The sequence below is a fragment of the Phasianus colchicus genome, chromosome 3 (genome assembly GCF_987193195.1).
Source record: "Phasianus colchicus chromosome 3, bPhaCol1.hap1.1, whole genome shotgun sequence".
Taxonomy (NCBI): Eukaryota; Metazoa; Chordata; class Aves; order Galliformes; family Phasianidae; genus Phasianus; species Phasianus colchicus.
The window spans coordinates 61,641,845-61,654,563 of record NC_143438.1 but is presented as its reverse complement, the minus strand read 5'-3'; the positions used below and the strand labels follow the sequence as shown (position 1 = coordinate 61,654,563).

The following is a 12,719-nucleotide window of genomic DNA, read 5'->3' as shown; positions in this document are numbered from 1 at the left end:
ATTTAAAGACATTTTATGAAACTGGATGTTATTTACCATCTTCTTGCTTTATATGGCTTCTGCAAAACGTATCATTGCCCAGACCACAAAAGAATAAATAGGCACTAATCAGTAATGAACATTTCACAAAACATCAACTCTGCAGGTACATGCCACTACTTCCCTCTATCATGTAAGGGTTTGACATGTTTTTAATGAAAGCACTGCTCATACAATTTAGAGCTCTCAGCCACAAACACCTTCGACTTTTGAAGTCAAGTCCCTTTACCACACTCACAGTACAAAATCCAAGGACATTTCAAAGCATCATATAGCCTGCTATTTCAGCTAGGCATCTGGATACACCATATGCTTAAATTCCTTGGGTAAGGTAACAGCACATGCTAAGCAATAAAATGAAGTGATTTTCCAGTCTTGTTACACAAATTTATAGCATCCCAGAGATCAATCACTTGGTTACACAGTATATCATTTCAACTTTATAGCACTGTGCTTTTAGCATCCCATTTTTTCCAAAATGTTACATTTGGGATTAAGAAGTAAAAACACGGCCAATTAAATTCACAGAAGAACATGAGAACATCCTGAAAGTGTATTAAAGGGTAGGGAAGAGAAATCTTACTTTCCATTCTTCAGCTTTGTATCTAGTACTTTCCAGCTTTTTTCATTAATATAGAACAGAAAGTTGCTGATTCCTGAGGTACCTATTCTGAAGAACATACAAACTGTACAGTCAGTTTCAGCGGTTACTCCACTTTCATACTGTTACCTAGTAATCAGCATATAACTTAATTCCCAATCTGGAATTTTTAGGTAACAATATAAAACCAGTTTGTTTTAAACTGCTGTGACTTGGGGAGCAAAGAGCAGTGAGGGCACAAATACAGGTATCTCATCTATTTCACCAATTGGTGCCCATGACAAGGTGTTCTAAAGCAGACACTTGGCTTCCAAACTCACCTTTTGGTGCTTGCCAGCAAACTGTTCCAAACCAAGCCCCAAGATACAAATTACTGCAGGCTTTATATGAGCACAGCTCTAAGTCAGTAAGGAAAAGAATTAGGCTTTTCAAAGAGCTGGACATTAACAACATGTACAGCAATTACAAGCACAAGTCTAGCCCAACTGAAACTACCCTCCAACAGGTTAGCCTTTTTGAGTTACAGTTTCTGAAATACACACCAGCCATTTCATCTGGGGACTCAGAGGTCATAGCCACACGTATATTCCAAGTGTCACTTTCTGAGCTGTTTCTCAGACTGCACAGTATATGACACTAGCTATTGTCCTTCAGCCAGCAACTCATGACAAGCCTTTAAGCTCTGAATAGCTGCTATCCAATTATATCTTCCTGATTGTTTTTTGGTAGGTTTTTGTTGTTGTTGTTTTTGTATTTTTGACACAAATAAAAGCACCTTTAGTATCTCTCAAGAGGCTTCAAATACTGAGAATTTTCTATGGTCCAGCTCATGAGAAAATCAAGTGTTAGCCCCTAATATCTCAGTTCTGTCCTTAGAATGTGATAACTTGAGCTGTGAACAGACTGTGAAAGAACTACAGTAGCACTAAAGCTTATGCAAAATGAAACTGACTTTCAGGAGTTAGCCTTAAAGTTTCTCAGATGTTTCAAGCAGATATTCATTCCTCTAGCATCAATTATATATAAAGGGAAAGGACAATTTTGCTGTTGGAGTACTGAACTGGGAATCAAAACATCAGATTATATTTCTGGCTCAGCCACAAGCTTCCTCTGGGACACAAAATCAAGTTCCGTCTTTAAGTTTACCATTTGTAGAACTACTCAGATTTGATTTATTAATGACAGAAATGCACTGAGAGATCTCTGAACACACAAAGAAAAATATTTCAGAACTGCCAGATTATCTATTCCCTGAACAAAGGTAATACAGTGGGAAAATTATCTGTTTCTTCTACTATTTTGAATATTCGCTTGCTGAATGGTGTAGCCTGTCCAACTGTGATGCAATTTCAGAGGACAGAGGAAACAAAAAAGAGGTACAAAGCTGCAAAGTTTTTGCTCCCCTGAAGAGCTCAAACTTCGAGACAGTCTTTTTCCTTGTCATATCAATAAACTGCTAAAATGACAAGTCATGTAGACAGGAAGGGACCTCCAAAGTTCATCTGGCCCAATCACTTCATCAAAACAACATCAACTAGGACAGGCTCCTCAGTCTTGCCCAGCTGAGCTTTGAACAAATCATAGTTATTCTACAGCCTACGATCAATCTGTCCCAGTGCTGGACCACCTTCATAGCAAAGAATATTTTGCTTCTCATTTTGAGTTGGAATTTCCCATTTTCCATTGCATCTCCTTTGTCTACAGTGTATACTTTGAGAGAAAAGTAGCTCCATCTCCGTATCTCCATCAGGAAGCAGTTACAGACAGCAATAAAAATTTCCTGAAACTTTGCTTCTTAAGGTAGAAGAAACCTCATTCTTTCAGCCTCTCTTCACAGATAGCATGCTTCAGGTGCCTCATCACCTCCCTGGACCTCCTCTTGACATTCTCCAGTAAACAAATTCCTTCTTTAAAGAAGGAGGCCAAAACTTGGCTCGCAAAATTCTTATAACATGCAGAAGACAGGCAAAAGAATCACTTCCCTCAATCTGTTAACAGCCTGGCTAAAACAGCCCAGAATGCTGACTGCCTTCAGCAATGCACAGCTGCACTCCTGTTCAAGTTCTTGTGCACAAGCACTCAGAACGCCCTTTCTTTCAAGTTGCTTCTTAGCCTTCCCAGACTACACTAGTGGCACAAGGTCATTCCAGTCCTGGGGCAGGAGTTCTACTGCTTTCACTGAACTTCATGAAGCTCCTCTCAGTACATTGCTACAGCCTGTTGACATCCCAATAGCTGGTTTTCAATCACCACTTTTTCATTCAAAAGCATGGAGGCTGTTTTGAAGATGACTGACTGTATAATCTCCCTAAGGACTGAGGTGAGGCTGACGAATTTATACTTCTCCACATCCTCTTCCTTGACCTTCCTGAAGCTGTGCTGGAGACTTGTATTTTCACAGTCTTTTGGAACTCACCACAGTCTCCATGACCAAAGATGAAAGAAAGGCCTCACAATGACATTGGCCAGCTCTCTCACATGCATCCTATTAAGACCCAGACTTCTGTATATCCACTTGCTTTACGTGCTTTGTAACTGTGCTTCCTTCTGCTGAAGGCAGTAACACCTTCCCACAAAACCAGTGAGTGGGCTTTAACGGGACTACAGGGAACTCTTCTGCGAAAACTCCAGAAGAAAAAGCATGGAGTACCTGAGAATTTTCGGTGACCCCCTTCACGAGGCACACATTTTCCTTAGCCCCTTCTTCCTACCAATGTATTTTTGAAAGCCCCTTCCACTGGCCTTCACAGCTATCATTTCAATGCCAGCTGAATTTGGACTTTGCTATCTCTATTTTTACAAGACTTCATATTCCTTCTCAGTAGCCTACCCTTAAGCACACTCTTGGGTCCCACACCAACACACACCAAAATTCACCAAAGAAAGGGACAATTCTGTTCAGTTGAAAATAGAATCATAGAATGGCCTGGATTGAAAAGGACCACAATGATCATCTAGTTTCAACACCCCTGCCATGTGCAGAGTCACCAACCACCAGACCAGGCTGCCCAGAGCCACATCCAGCCTGGCCTTGAATGCCTCCAGGAATGGAGCCTCCACAACCTCCTTGGGCAACCTGTTCCAGTGCATCACCACCTTCTGAGATAAAAGCTTTCTCCTAATATCTAACCTAAACCTCACTGTCTTAATTTAAAACAATTCCCCCTTGTCCTCTCTCTATCCACCCTCATAAAGTCATTTACAGAAAACTGGACAAACATGTATAGTCTAGATTTAAAGCAGGAACAAGAAAATAATTAAAAATCCTAAAAAAGAATATCCGTGAGTACATATGAATGTGAAATTGTTCAATATACTTATATAAGTTAAAGCCTAAATTAATAATTTAAATTATCCTGCTCAGCTCTATACTTCATTCACGGGCAGATCAATCCCTTCCCAAACAGGGACATATACTTAACATTAGACATACGGCTAATAGCCTTCTACTGACTGGCTAGTTGTCCCCACTTGTTTCTTAGGCCAACTACAGCCAGTTAGGATTTGTTTATTTTGGCCAAAATACATTTCCTTTTTGTTTCCAATGTGAAGAACTTCTCAATTCCCCCTATACAGTAATACTGTCACTAACTTGGAATTCCCTTGTTTTGACACATTTACTCTCTTCATGCTAACTCTACCAAAAACCTACTAACCTCAGAATGCATAGTTTCAAACCACTTGCTGTTTTAAAATGGTAAGAACAATTGTTCCTGAAGAGATTTAAAAAATATGTCTCTGTAAATGCTTGAAATCATACCATTCAACAGGCTGCACAGAGTAACTTAGTTTGGATTTATGTTTCCCCCAAATTGTCTTTTCTTAAATAGCCGCTCACTTCAAAATCTTGTAAAATATATGGGCCAGCAGAGCTCAGACTGAGCTATAAGGCAGACCAAAGGAATAACTGAAAAACTACAATGATATTTATGAATACAGATAAATCAAGAAGTTAAACTGTATAAGATCCTAAGCATATCATCCTCTTCAGTATACTACATCTCAGTCTATAATAAGTCTTATGAAAAGTTTATTAGATGCTATGAAAAAAAAGATTTCTCTTTTCAATATTTTAAATGTTTCCCTGAATGCATAAAAAAACATTTTTCTTAAAAAGCAGATTTTCAAAATAGTGTAAGTAAATCTGAGAGCAGTAAGGAAAAATCCATTGAGATGTATCAAGTATTTATCAGTAGTGCTGTATAATTAACTGTGCTTCCAAACAAGATAAGATAGATACATGCTTGAAAATACTTTCGAAAAAAAAATAGTTTTTGCTATTGTTGAACCTTCTGCAAACTGTGCAAGGTTCTGTGCTCAGCTAGCAGAGATGCAAGTAATCTCTTCTTGCTAATCCACTCTACAAAGCAAGCTTTCAATGTTGAGGATGGGGGTTACACAGAATTAAACAGCTTTTAAGCAGTTACCCCTACACTGACAAAGACCACAGGTGGTGCAATTGATATAGCCAACCAAGTCAAATAAGAATAGAATACCATATTCAGTATTTTGTAATGCTTAGACGTGTTAAAAAACAACAGAAATTGGAAGTGAATGGAAAAGATATTGACTTTCTATGGTAATTGTGCGTGCACTTCCTTTTGACTTTTTATGATGAAGTAGCCATAGAATGTTGCTTTTCTTTTCCTGAAGAGAAAGGAAATCACATAAGCTTATCAAAAAATGCAGCCAGCTAAAACCCTTCCCTTTCCATTCATTTAAATCCCTTTTATTAGATGTAATTATGCAAACCATTATGAAGTTACTAATCATTACTGTAATTGAGATATATATAACATAACCTATTTAACATAGATATTCACGCATACAAAAAACAACACAAAGCCATAAAAGATCATCTTACAATGGCTCTTCTCTCAAAGGTCCAACACTGAATTGCACCATCTAGCATAACCATTGGGGAGTTTCAATCCAGGACAAAACATCCACTGCCAATCTGAAATGATAGTGCTGAATTTGACTAAAGCTTATGTGGACTCTCAGTTACTATTAATCACCTGTCCGGCTAATTAGTCTGCTAAACATTCAGAGAAATACCTACTGAGACAGGAGAAAGGAAAGGCACAGCGTGGCAAGGAAATACAGATCCCAAGGTGTCACACAGACACTGTGAAGGCTGGGAAGTAAACTTCAAACAAAATCTCTTTATGCCCACTGAAAAGGAAGGATTCTACTTCCCTTAACAGAGCACATTCACAGAAAACTAACCCTTTTTCACTTTACTGTAAGCAGAAGGGAGACAAGATAGTGCAGTAGAATCTAATGGAATTAACCACAAATTTGAGAATTAACTGGCAGAGAAGTGCATGAAGAGATTCTGTAAACCATGCCATATTCTACATAACTGGCTGTCTTTTTCTTCCAGCTGCCTCAGGATCTAACAAGTTGCCCGGACTTATGCCATGGGGTTTTGGAACACTTACACAACTGCTAACATCTGCTGCTATTCCTATCAACGTCAAATTTGTCAGAACAAAGACTGCATCAGAAAAACAATCCTTATCATGTATAAACAAACTCTACTTTCACAGCTTCCCCCAAAAGTACCAAATGTAGTAGATCTAATGCACGTCCAATTTCTATTCTTAAATTGAATCTCTTTCCTTAAGTATATTGTAATGAATTGTATTTTGCCTATATCCCTGCAACATACCTTGGTTTGCCTTTATTGATTCAGTATCAGCAAGAAATAAAGCTATAACTAAGCCTCAAACCAAGTTATAAAGTTACAAATTAAGCCAGCCATTATTTAGCACCTTTCTATTATCAAACAATTTTTAAATTCTCAGCAACTTCTAACTCTTGTTTTACTGGTTTCTTTACTACTGGTACATTGAGATTTCAGATGAATACCCAATTTTATGTAGAAAATGAAACTTCGTAAGAAAGCATAAAGTTAATTAAAAGTTAAAAACTTTTTAATAATTCATTAAAACGTCAAGTATATTCCTCAGCATAAAATACTGGATCAACAATAATCTTGGAAAAGCCTATTTAGCTTTACTCTACTTAACTAATCATGCTATTTCTGAAGGAAAACATGAAAATTTCACTATGTTTACGCAGAGAGCACTAAATAAGTACTTCTTCATTTTCTGAAAAGAATGAAATAGATGAGGTATATCCCCCCCTCCAGATAGAACTTGGTGGGAAAATAAATATATAAAATAAATGGTTCTCCTCTATTCTTCTCTATTCAGATACAGCTTCTACATCACTGGAAAACAGAGCTTTCTTGGAAGATGACATGACCACCAGAGAAGTATGACCCAGCATCAGAAAAATCCCAATTGTTATTTTAGCCAGTGAAATATTAATATCTTGTAATAGAAACCTCATATTATAGGCCATAATAAACTCCACCTGTAGATACAATTTTCAAAAAATGCTTTAGTGCCTCAGCTAAGTTCCTCTATCAGTAGATACAGCTATTTCAAAAAATGCTGAATGCTAACAAGAACAAAAACTCAGGTAATGAAATGACAGTCCAAGTATTCTAATGAAATGTTTGAAGGAAAAGTTTAAGCTCCTCTTCCCGATTTCCTAAGCGTATCTACTGCCTCTTACATTGCTGTGACTTTTGGGGGACTTAAGTTTATCCACCTCGTGTACATCTACAGATTTCATTCAGGTGGACCTATCATTGTTACTGCTCAGTATTATTGATATATCAACACACCATGCTACCATGGTTTATTCCCAGAAGATTTGGGAGAGCTGAAAAAGTAGTATTAATATAAACAAATCTTTTCACTCTGATGTGATCTGTGATGAAAGCAGATTAAAAACAATACTGTATTTACAAAGCATAAAACCAAGAAGAGGGTAATGACCTCACGTGGGAACGATTCAGATCCATCTATCCAGCCAAATAATGAACCTATTAAATCTGCTTTGCAATTCATAGACTTGTAGACTTCTGACAGAATACACAAGCCAACTGGAGAATGAACCATCACAGCAGAACAGCATAACAAAAGCATTTTAATTAACCATTAAGAAATTTGTCTTTGGTGAGATGCTTTTTAATCTTGATATAAACTGAAGAACCTAAATAATTTTAACAAATAATAGACATCCCCCAGGAAAATGATCAAAGCATTTCTCACATAGATATATACACCAGAAAAGCTATTCCCTCCTCAAAATCTCTTCATTCTCCAGCCAGTCACTGGTTGTAGCAGGTAAACATCATTCCCCACCATGATTATCAACAACACGCGTTTCCTCTTCCCACTGTGCAGTTACATCAGGTTTACACTCCCCTTCCACATCTGCTTATATTACATACTGACATACAGCCCATTGCAACTGCGTATTTTTGCCTCAGCCAAAGGGCAGTGCACGTTATCAATTCTCTTCAAAGACGCACAAAGTATTCAAGAACAAGAGCTAGGTATGGTATGACGTACATCAAAATCCCATACATGTGTTGTCCCTGAACAATGGATGGAAGAAAACTGAATTTTCCTGTCTCTTAATATAACTGCTTTCACAACTGGGTATGCGCACAAAATGACAATTTCAGTCCAAATGGGTGAAGAGTTCGCTCTCTTGTTCCACTGCTACAACTCCACAGGAACCATACAATCACAAAACATTAAGGTCCGTAACCCTGCAGAAGAAATAAGCCCTAATCCTGACACCACACTTGTTCTAAAGTGACTATTCCAGTTCCTATTAACTTCATGCAAACTGTAAAAGAAACTATAAACGGCTCCAGCTTTTCATTCATAAAGGAAACCAAGCTTCCAGCACAGTGAGATCCACTGACTTTGTTGAGACCTGGAAGCCAAGCTACTAACTTTCAGTGGAAGTTCAACATCTTGAGCTGTCTAGTTTAAGATTTAGCCTGCAAAATAGGATAGGATTTGGACAGAAAAACAGTCAGCACTGAGATCACACACCATCGTGTGGGGGAATCACTTCAATCTGGTTCTAGTCCACACTCATCAATACCCAACATGCCCGAAGAGAAAATCTTTCATCTTCATCCAAAAGGAATCCAGCCTGTATGCCCTAAGACAACTTCACGATGAGAAGATCTAGCCTCTGGACCGAGAAACAGCTAAGTAACAAGCACACTGATGACATGTAATAGATGGGATCTGTCTTCATTCTGAAGATTACTCCAGAGTCGTTCCCCTCCCAAAATCCACCACCATGCTCAACAGCAGTTGAAGTAGACATGCTAAGGGAAAGCTCAGAAAATATTTCCTCAAACCAAGGCTAAGGTACAGTTAAAGAGCACAACATCTCCCTGTGAAGGATTTAGATCTCTGAACTATCACTTGAGTTCTGTTCACAAACAAATGAATATTAAAAAAACATGACAGAACTATGCATAACTCCAATGTTCCTCCTTTTTTTCCATGTGATTTTTCTTTTTATTTCACAGTAGGTAAAATCTGATTGTTAAAAGGAAACAAAACAATTGCACAGCCACCTTCTCAAATATGCATGTTAAATGTTCAGAAATAAAACAGAAAACATATTGGACCGTTTACCATCTTTCATGGTTCTGCTGAGGATAAACATATGGGGAAAATAAGCTACTCTGTAGATCTTATTTCACTCCTGTGCCTAGGCTTTTATTCTCCCTGTCACAGCCAAGTTGAGAGTTTCCTCTTTCATGATAATAAGCTGAAAGTTCACAGATCTCAGAGCAGCAAAGCAGGAAATTTGCAGTAGGAAGGATTTCCCCTCCTCAACAGGACAGGAGAGGAGAAGAAAGTAAATGGGGCTACTGTGAAAGATCCGCACAGTTAACAAGATGAGTACTGAAGGATGCAGTTTAGCAGCACAGTGGTGGTGAGGGGTTGATGGTTGGACTCTGTGATCTTAGCGGTCTTTTCCAATCCTAACGATCCCATGAGTTGGACATACTCATCTCAGGAGGTCCTGAGGTGACACTCTGGCACTTCGTGCAAAGGAAACACCACACACATCTGTTAAGTCATCGTCGTTCCTCTATTTTTCCTCAGAGGGTGAAAACTTCTGGCTTCCCAGCTGGGAGCTACCTGGCACAACACTCACCCACAGCGACAGCCAGCTGCAGGGGAAGCTAGGGCTGCTGCAGCTCGGCTCTGCCCACAGCGTGCTACCTTCCAGCTGACCCCGCATCACAAGACAGGAACGAGGCCACATGTGGCTTTAATGCCAAGCAGCTGCTCCACACCAGCACCCCTCCGTCCCCGCCTGACCCCGCCCCGATGCCTTTCGGGGACTATTCCAAAGAGCAGAACGGACGCGAGCCCGGCAGCCGGGACAGACCGGAACGCAGCACGCTGCCCCCCCAGCCCCGTGCCCGGAGAAGTGAGGTCATCCGGGCGGGCTCCAGAGGGGGGCAGCCGGAGAGCACCCCCTCCGCAGCCGTCCCGAAGCGCCTCAGCCCCACTCTCCCCTCAGCGCAGCTTGACGGCGGCGAACGGCCCCGCCACCCCCCGCGGGCTGAGCCCCCCGCGCTGCTCACCGACACCAGGAACTCCAGCGTGCCCACGTAGTCCCGCTCCGTCTTGAGCAGCTCGTTGAGGACGCACACGCGCAGGCGAAGCTGCTTCTCCAAGTCCTTCCCGCTCTCTCCCTTGCCTTCCCCTTTGCTTTCCTCCGTCATGGTGCGGCGCGGAATAGCGGGGCTCGCAGCCGGGCTGCCGGCGAGAACAACAAAAGAGCCCGCGGAGCTGCGCGGCCGGGCCCGGTCCCCGCGGGTGCCCAGGCACAAAGCAGCCCCAGCTCCGGCTTCTGGAGCCGCCCGAGCTCGGCAGGCGCGTAGCCTGCCCGGTGCGCCCTCCTTTCCCGTCAGGAAGGGGACGCAGCCTGGAGGAAACGAGCGGTCACTGGTTCCCAGCTCGCCCCGTTCGCTGAGAGGCTGGAAAGCCTCCGCCGCAGCCCAGACTTGGACATTAATCAAAAGCTCTGTATCCATGTGACTCCAACCCCTTCCCCCCCTGCGCTAAATCTCAGGAAAAAGGAAAGGAAACAACTTCGGGGAAGATTGCGTGCCAGCAGCTGCCTGTTTTGCACACAAGCTGCGAGCTCCGGTTTGAGGCTAATTGGAGATCTCCAGCAACACAGCACAAGAATTATAAAAATGTCCCAACGAGCTGGCTGGCCGGGGAACCGGCAGTTGTTTGTGGTTTGTTCCAATCCTCAGCAAAAGAGCCATTTCTGCTTCCCCTTTCACACCTTCCCACGAGGCAAATAGTACAAATATACTCACGTGTGACTGCGTGTTGCACTCTGCTTCTGAACAAATAGAGAGGTGAGAACATCTGCGTGCTAAGTGGGTGCAAACACTATGTTCTACAATAGGTACAGAAAAGTTCTTCTGACATACTTACTGTTTGTTGAAACACAGTTCTCCGAAATCCCCAGGTTACAGTTACCTTGTCTACACTGGAAGTTTAGATTTTCATAATACGTTATAAGAGGAAAAGAGATGCAATGACTTTTTCAGTCAGTAACAACTATATAACTACCCCATACAAGAGGAAATGTGTGGGGTACTGAGGGATGTGGTTTTGTGGCCACGGCTGTGATGGGTTGATGGTTGGACTAGATGATCTTAATGGCCATTTCCAACCTTAATGATCCTGTGATCTTTCATGTCTTGAAATGTCAGGATGTGTGAATTTTGAGCTCATTGGTGAAAAGCTGAAGGTTTCTCTGGCTAGCTCTTCAATCTGAAACTGGAAAAAAACCCCAAATACTCAAGTTCAAGATTCTGTATCCAAGTGCCTAAACCTGCAACATCCTAAAAGGAAGGAAGAAAAGAGAAACAAGAGCGTGAAACTCTTCTACAGCCACAGTGCAAACTGACACAGCAAGAATCCCTAGTGGGATAGCGTAGGGAAAGGTATTTGCATTCTGATAATGAAAAATCATGTAGCTGTCAGCCTCAGACTTCCATTGGGAAACAGCAAATAGAGTTCTCACAAGATATTCCTCTTCAAGCTGAAATGAAAATGCAGGGAATCTGTACACACTGAAAGAAACAGGCATTCACACCCTTTTCTAAACACAACACAGCACCCTCTCACTGTCAGTGAAGTTTGGGACTCACATTCCAAAACCAGACAGTGATTTTCATGAAAATCAGAACTTCATGTTTTTGAGAAGCTTACTCTGTCAAATCTGGTTTACATGGACTGATGGGTTCAAAACGGACTGGGACAGAGAAGCTAATATAGTCCAATCATTGAAGCTTTTTCCTTAGGAAACCTGCCTGAAATAAACTGGTGGGTGGCTGGAGACTTTCCTCACCCTCTCAGGTGGATTCCACCACAGAGGCACAGATCCAGAGTTCCAAAAGTCTGTGGCATATGCCTTGAACCTGAGAAGAAGATTAAGTGCTTCACGCTTGCTTGTACTAATACAAAGAGGGCTGGTGCTGTGGTGGCAAGGAAAGAAAAAGAGAAAAAAAGTCCATGATGGAACCAGTTTTAAGTGATATCTACCAAAGAGATCCAAAACCACGGAGAAGAACACTAAGCCACCACTTTCCTCACTCTTAAAAACATGCAGGTGCCCTCTCTCAGCCAGATACCTCAAAATAGTTATATTTCCTGTCAGCAAGCACCATCTCTTCCCCTTGGGAGTACAGGTTCTGGATTTGGATATTCCCTTTTGCTCTTGCCTTCAGCCACTGTACCATTACTTTTCACAGCCTGCATGCATTCTCACAGATCTAGATGAAGGCTAGAGGAGTCAGGAGCGGCAGCATAGGGTTGTTTTCTCATAGTCTAGAGCAATAAGAATTCCTTTTCTTCAAATATTTATCATCTTATTCGCAGGATCTCTTAAGTTTAAGTGATCCTGTCTCTGTCTACATTCCTGCGATCCTCACACACTCTTGTTCCTTAATTCAAGTATGCTCCATCTAGTTGGGCCAGCAAAAGCATTACTGACAATATGGAAGAGAGTTTTATGACTGACTTCAAGCCACTGAACACAAAGCCCACAGGAGATACACAGTGACAGGGAAAGGTTCTAAATACCAAGCACAATCTATGAAAAACATACACAAGCTTCATCAATTTTCCTGATAACTTGCCTGAAG

At 41.3% G+C, this 12,719-nt stretch overlaps 1 protein-coding gene across 1 annotated transcript in view; it reads right to left on the bottom strand.

Annotated features, from left to right (window-relative positions):
- Positions 1 to 11,307, bottom strand: part of PREX2 (phosphatidylinositol-3,4,5-trisphosphate dependent Rac exchange factor 2) — a 176,629-nt gene extending 165,322 nt beyond the window's left edge. The window contains exon 1 of the mRNA XM_031604865.2: positions 10,134 to 11,307. Within this exon, the coding sequence (XP_031460725.2) occupies positions 10,134 to 10,586 (453 nt within the window). The 5' untranslated portion in view covers positions 10,587 to 11,307. The remainder of the gene's footprint in view (positions 1 to 10,133) is intronic.
- Between the last annotated feature and the right edge of the window lie 1,412 nt (positions 11,308 to 12,719).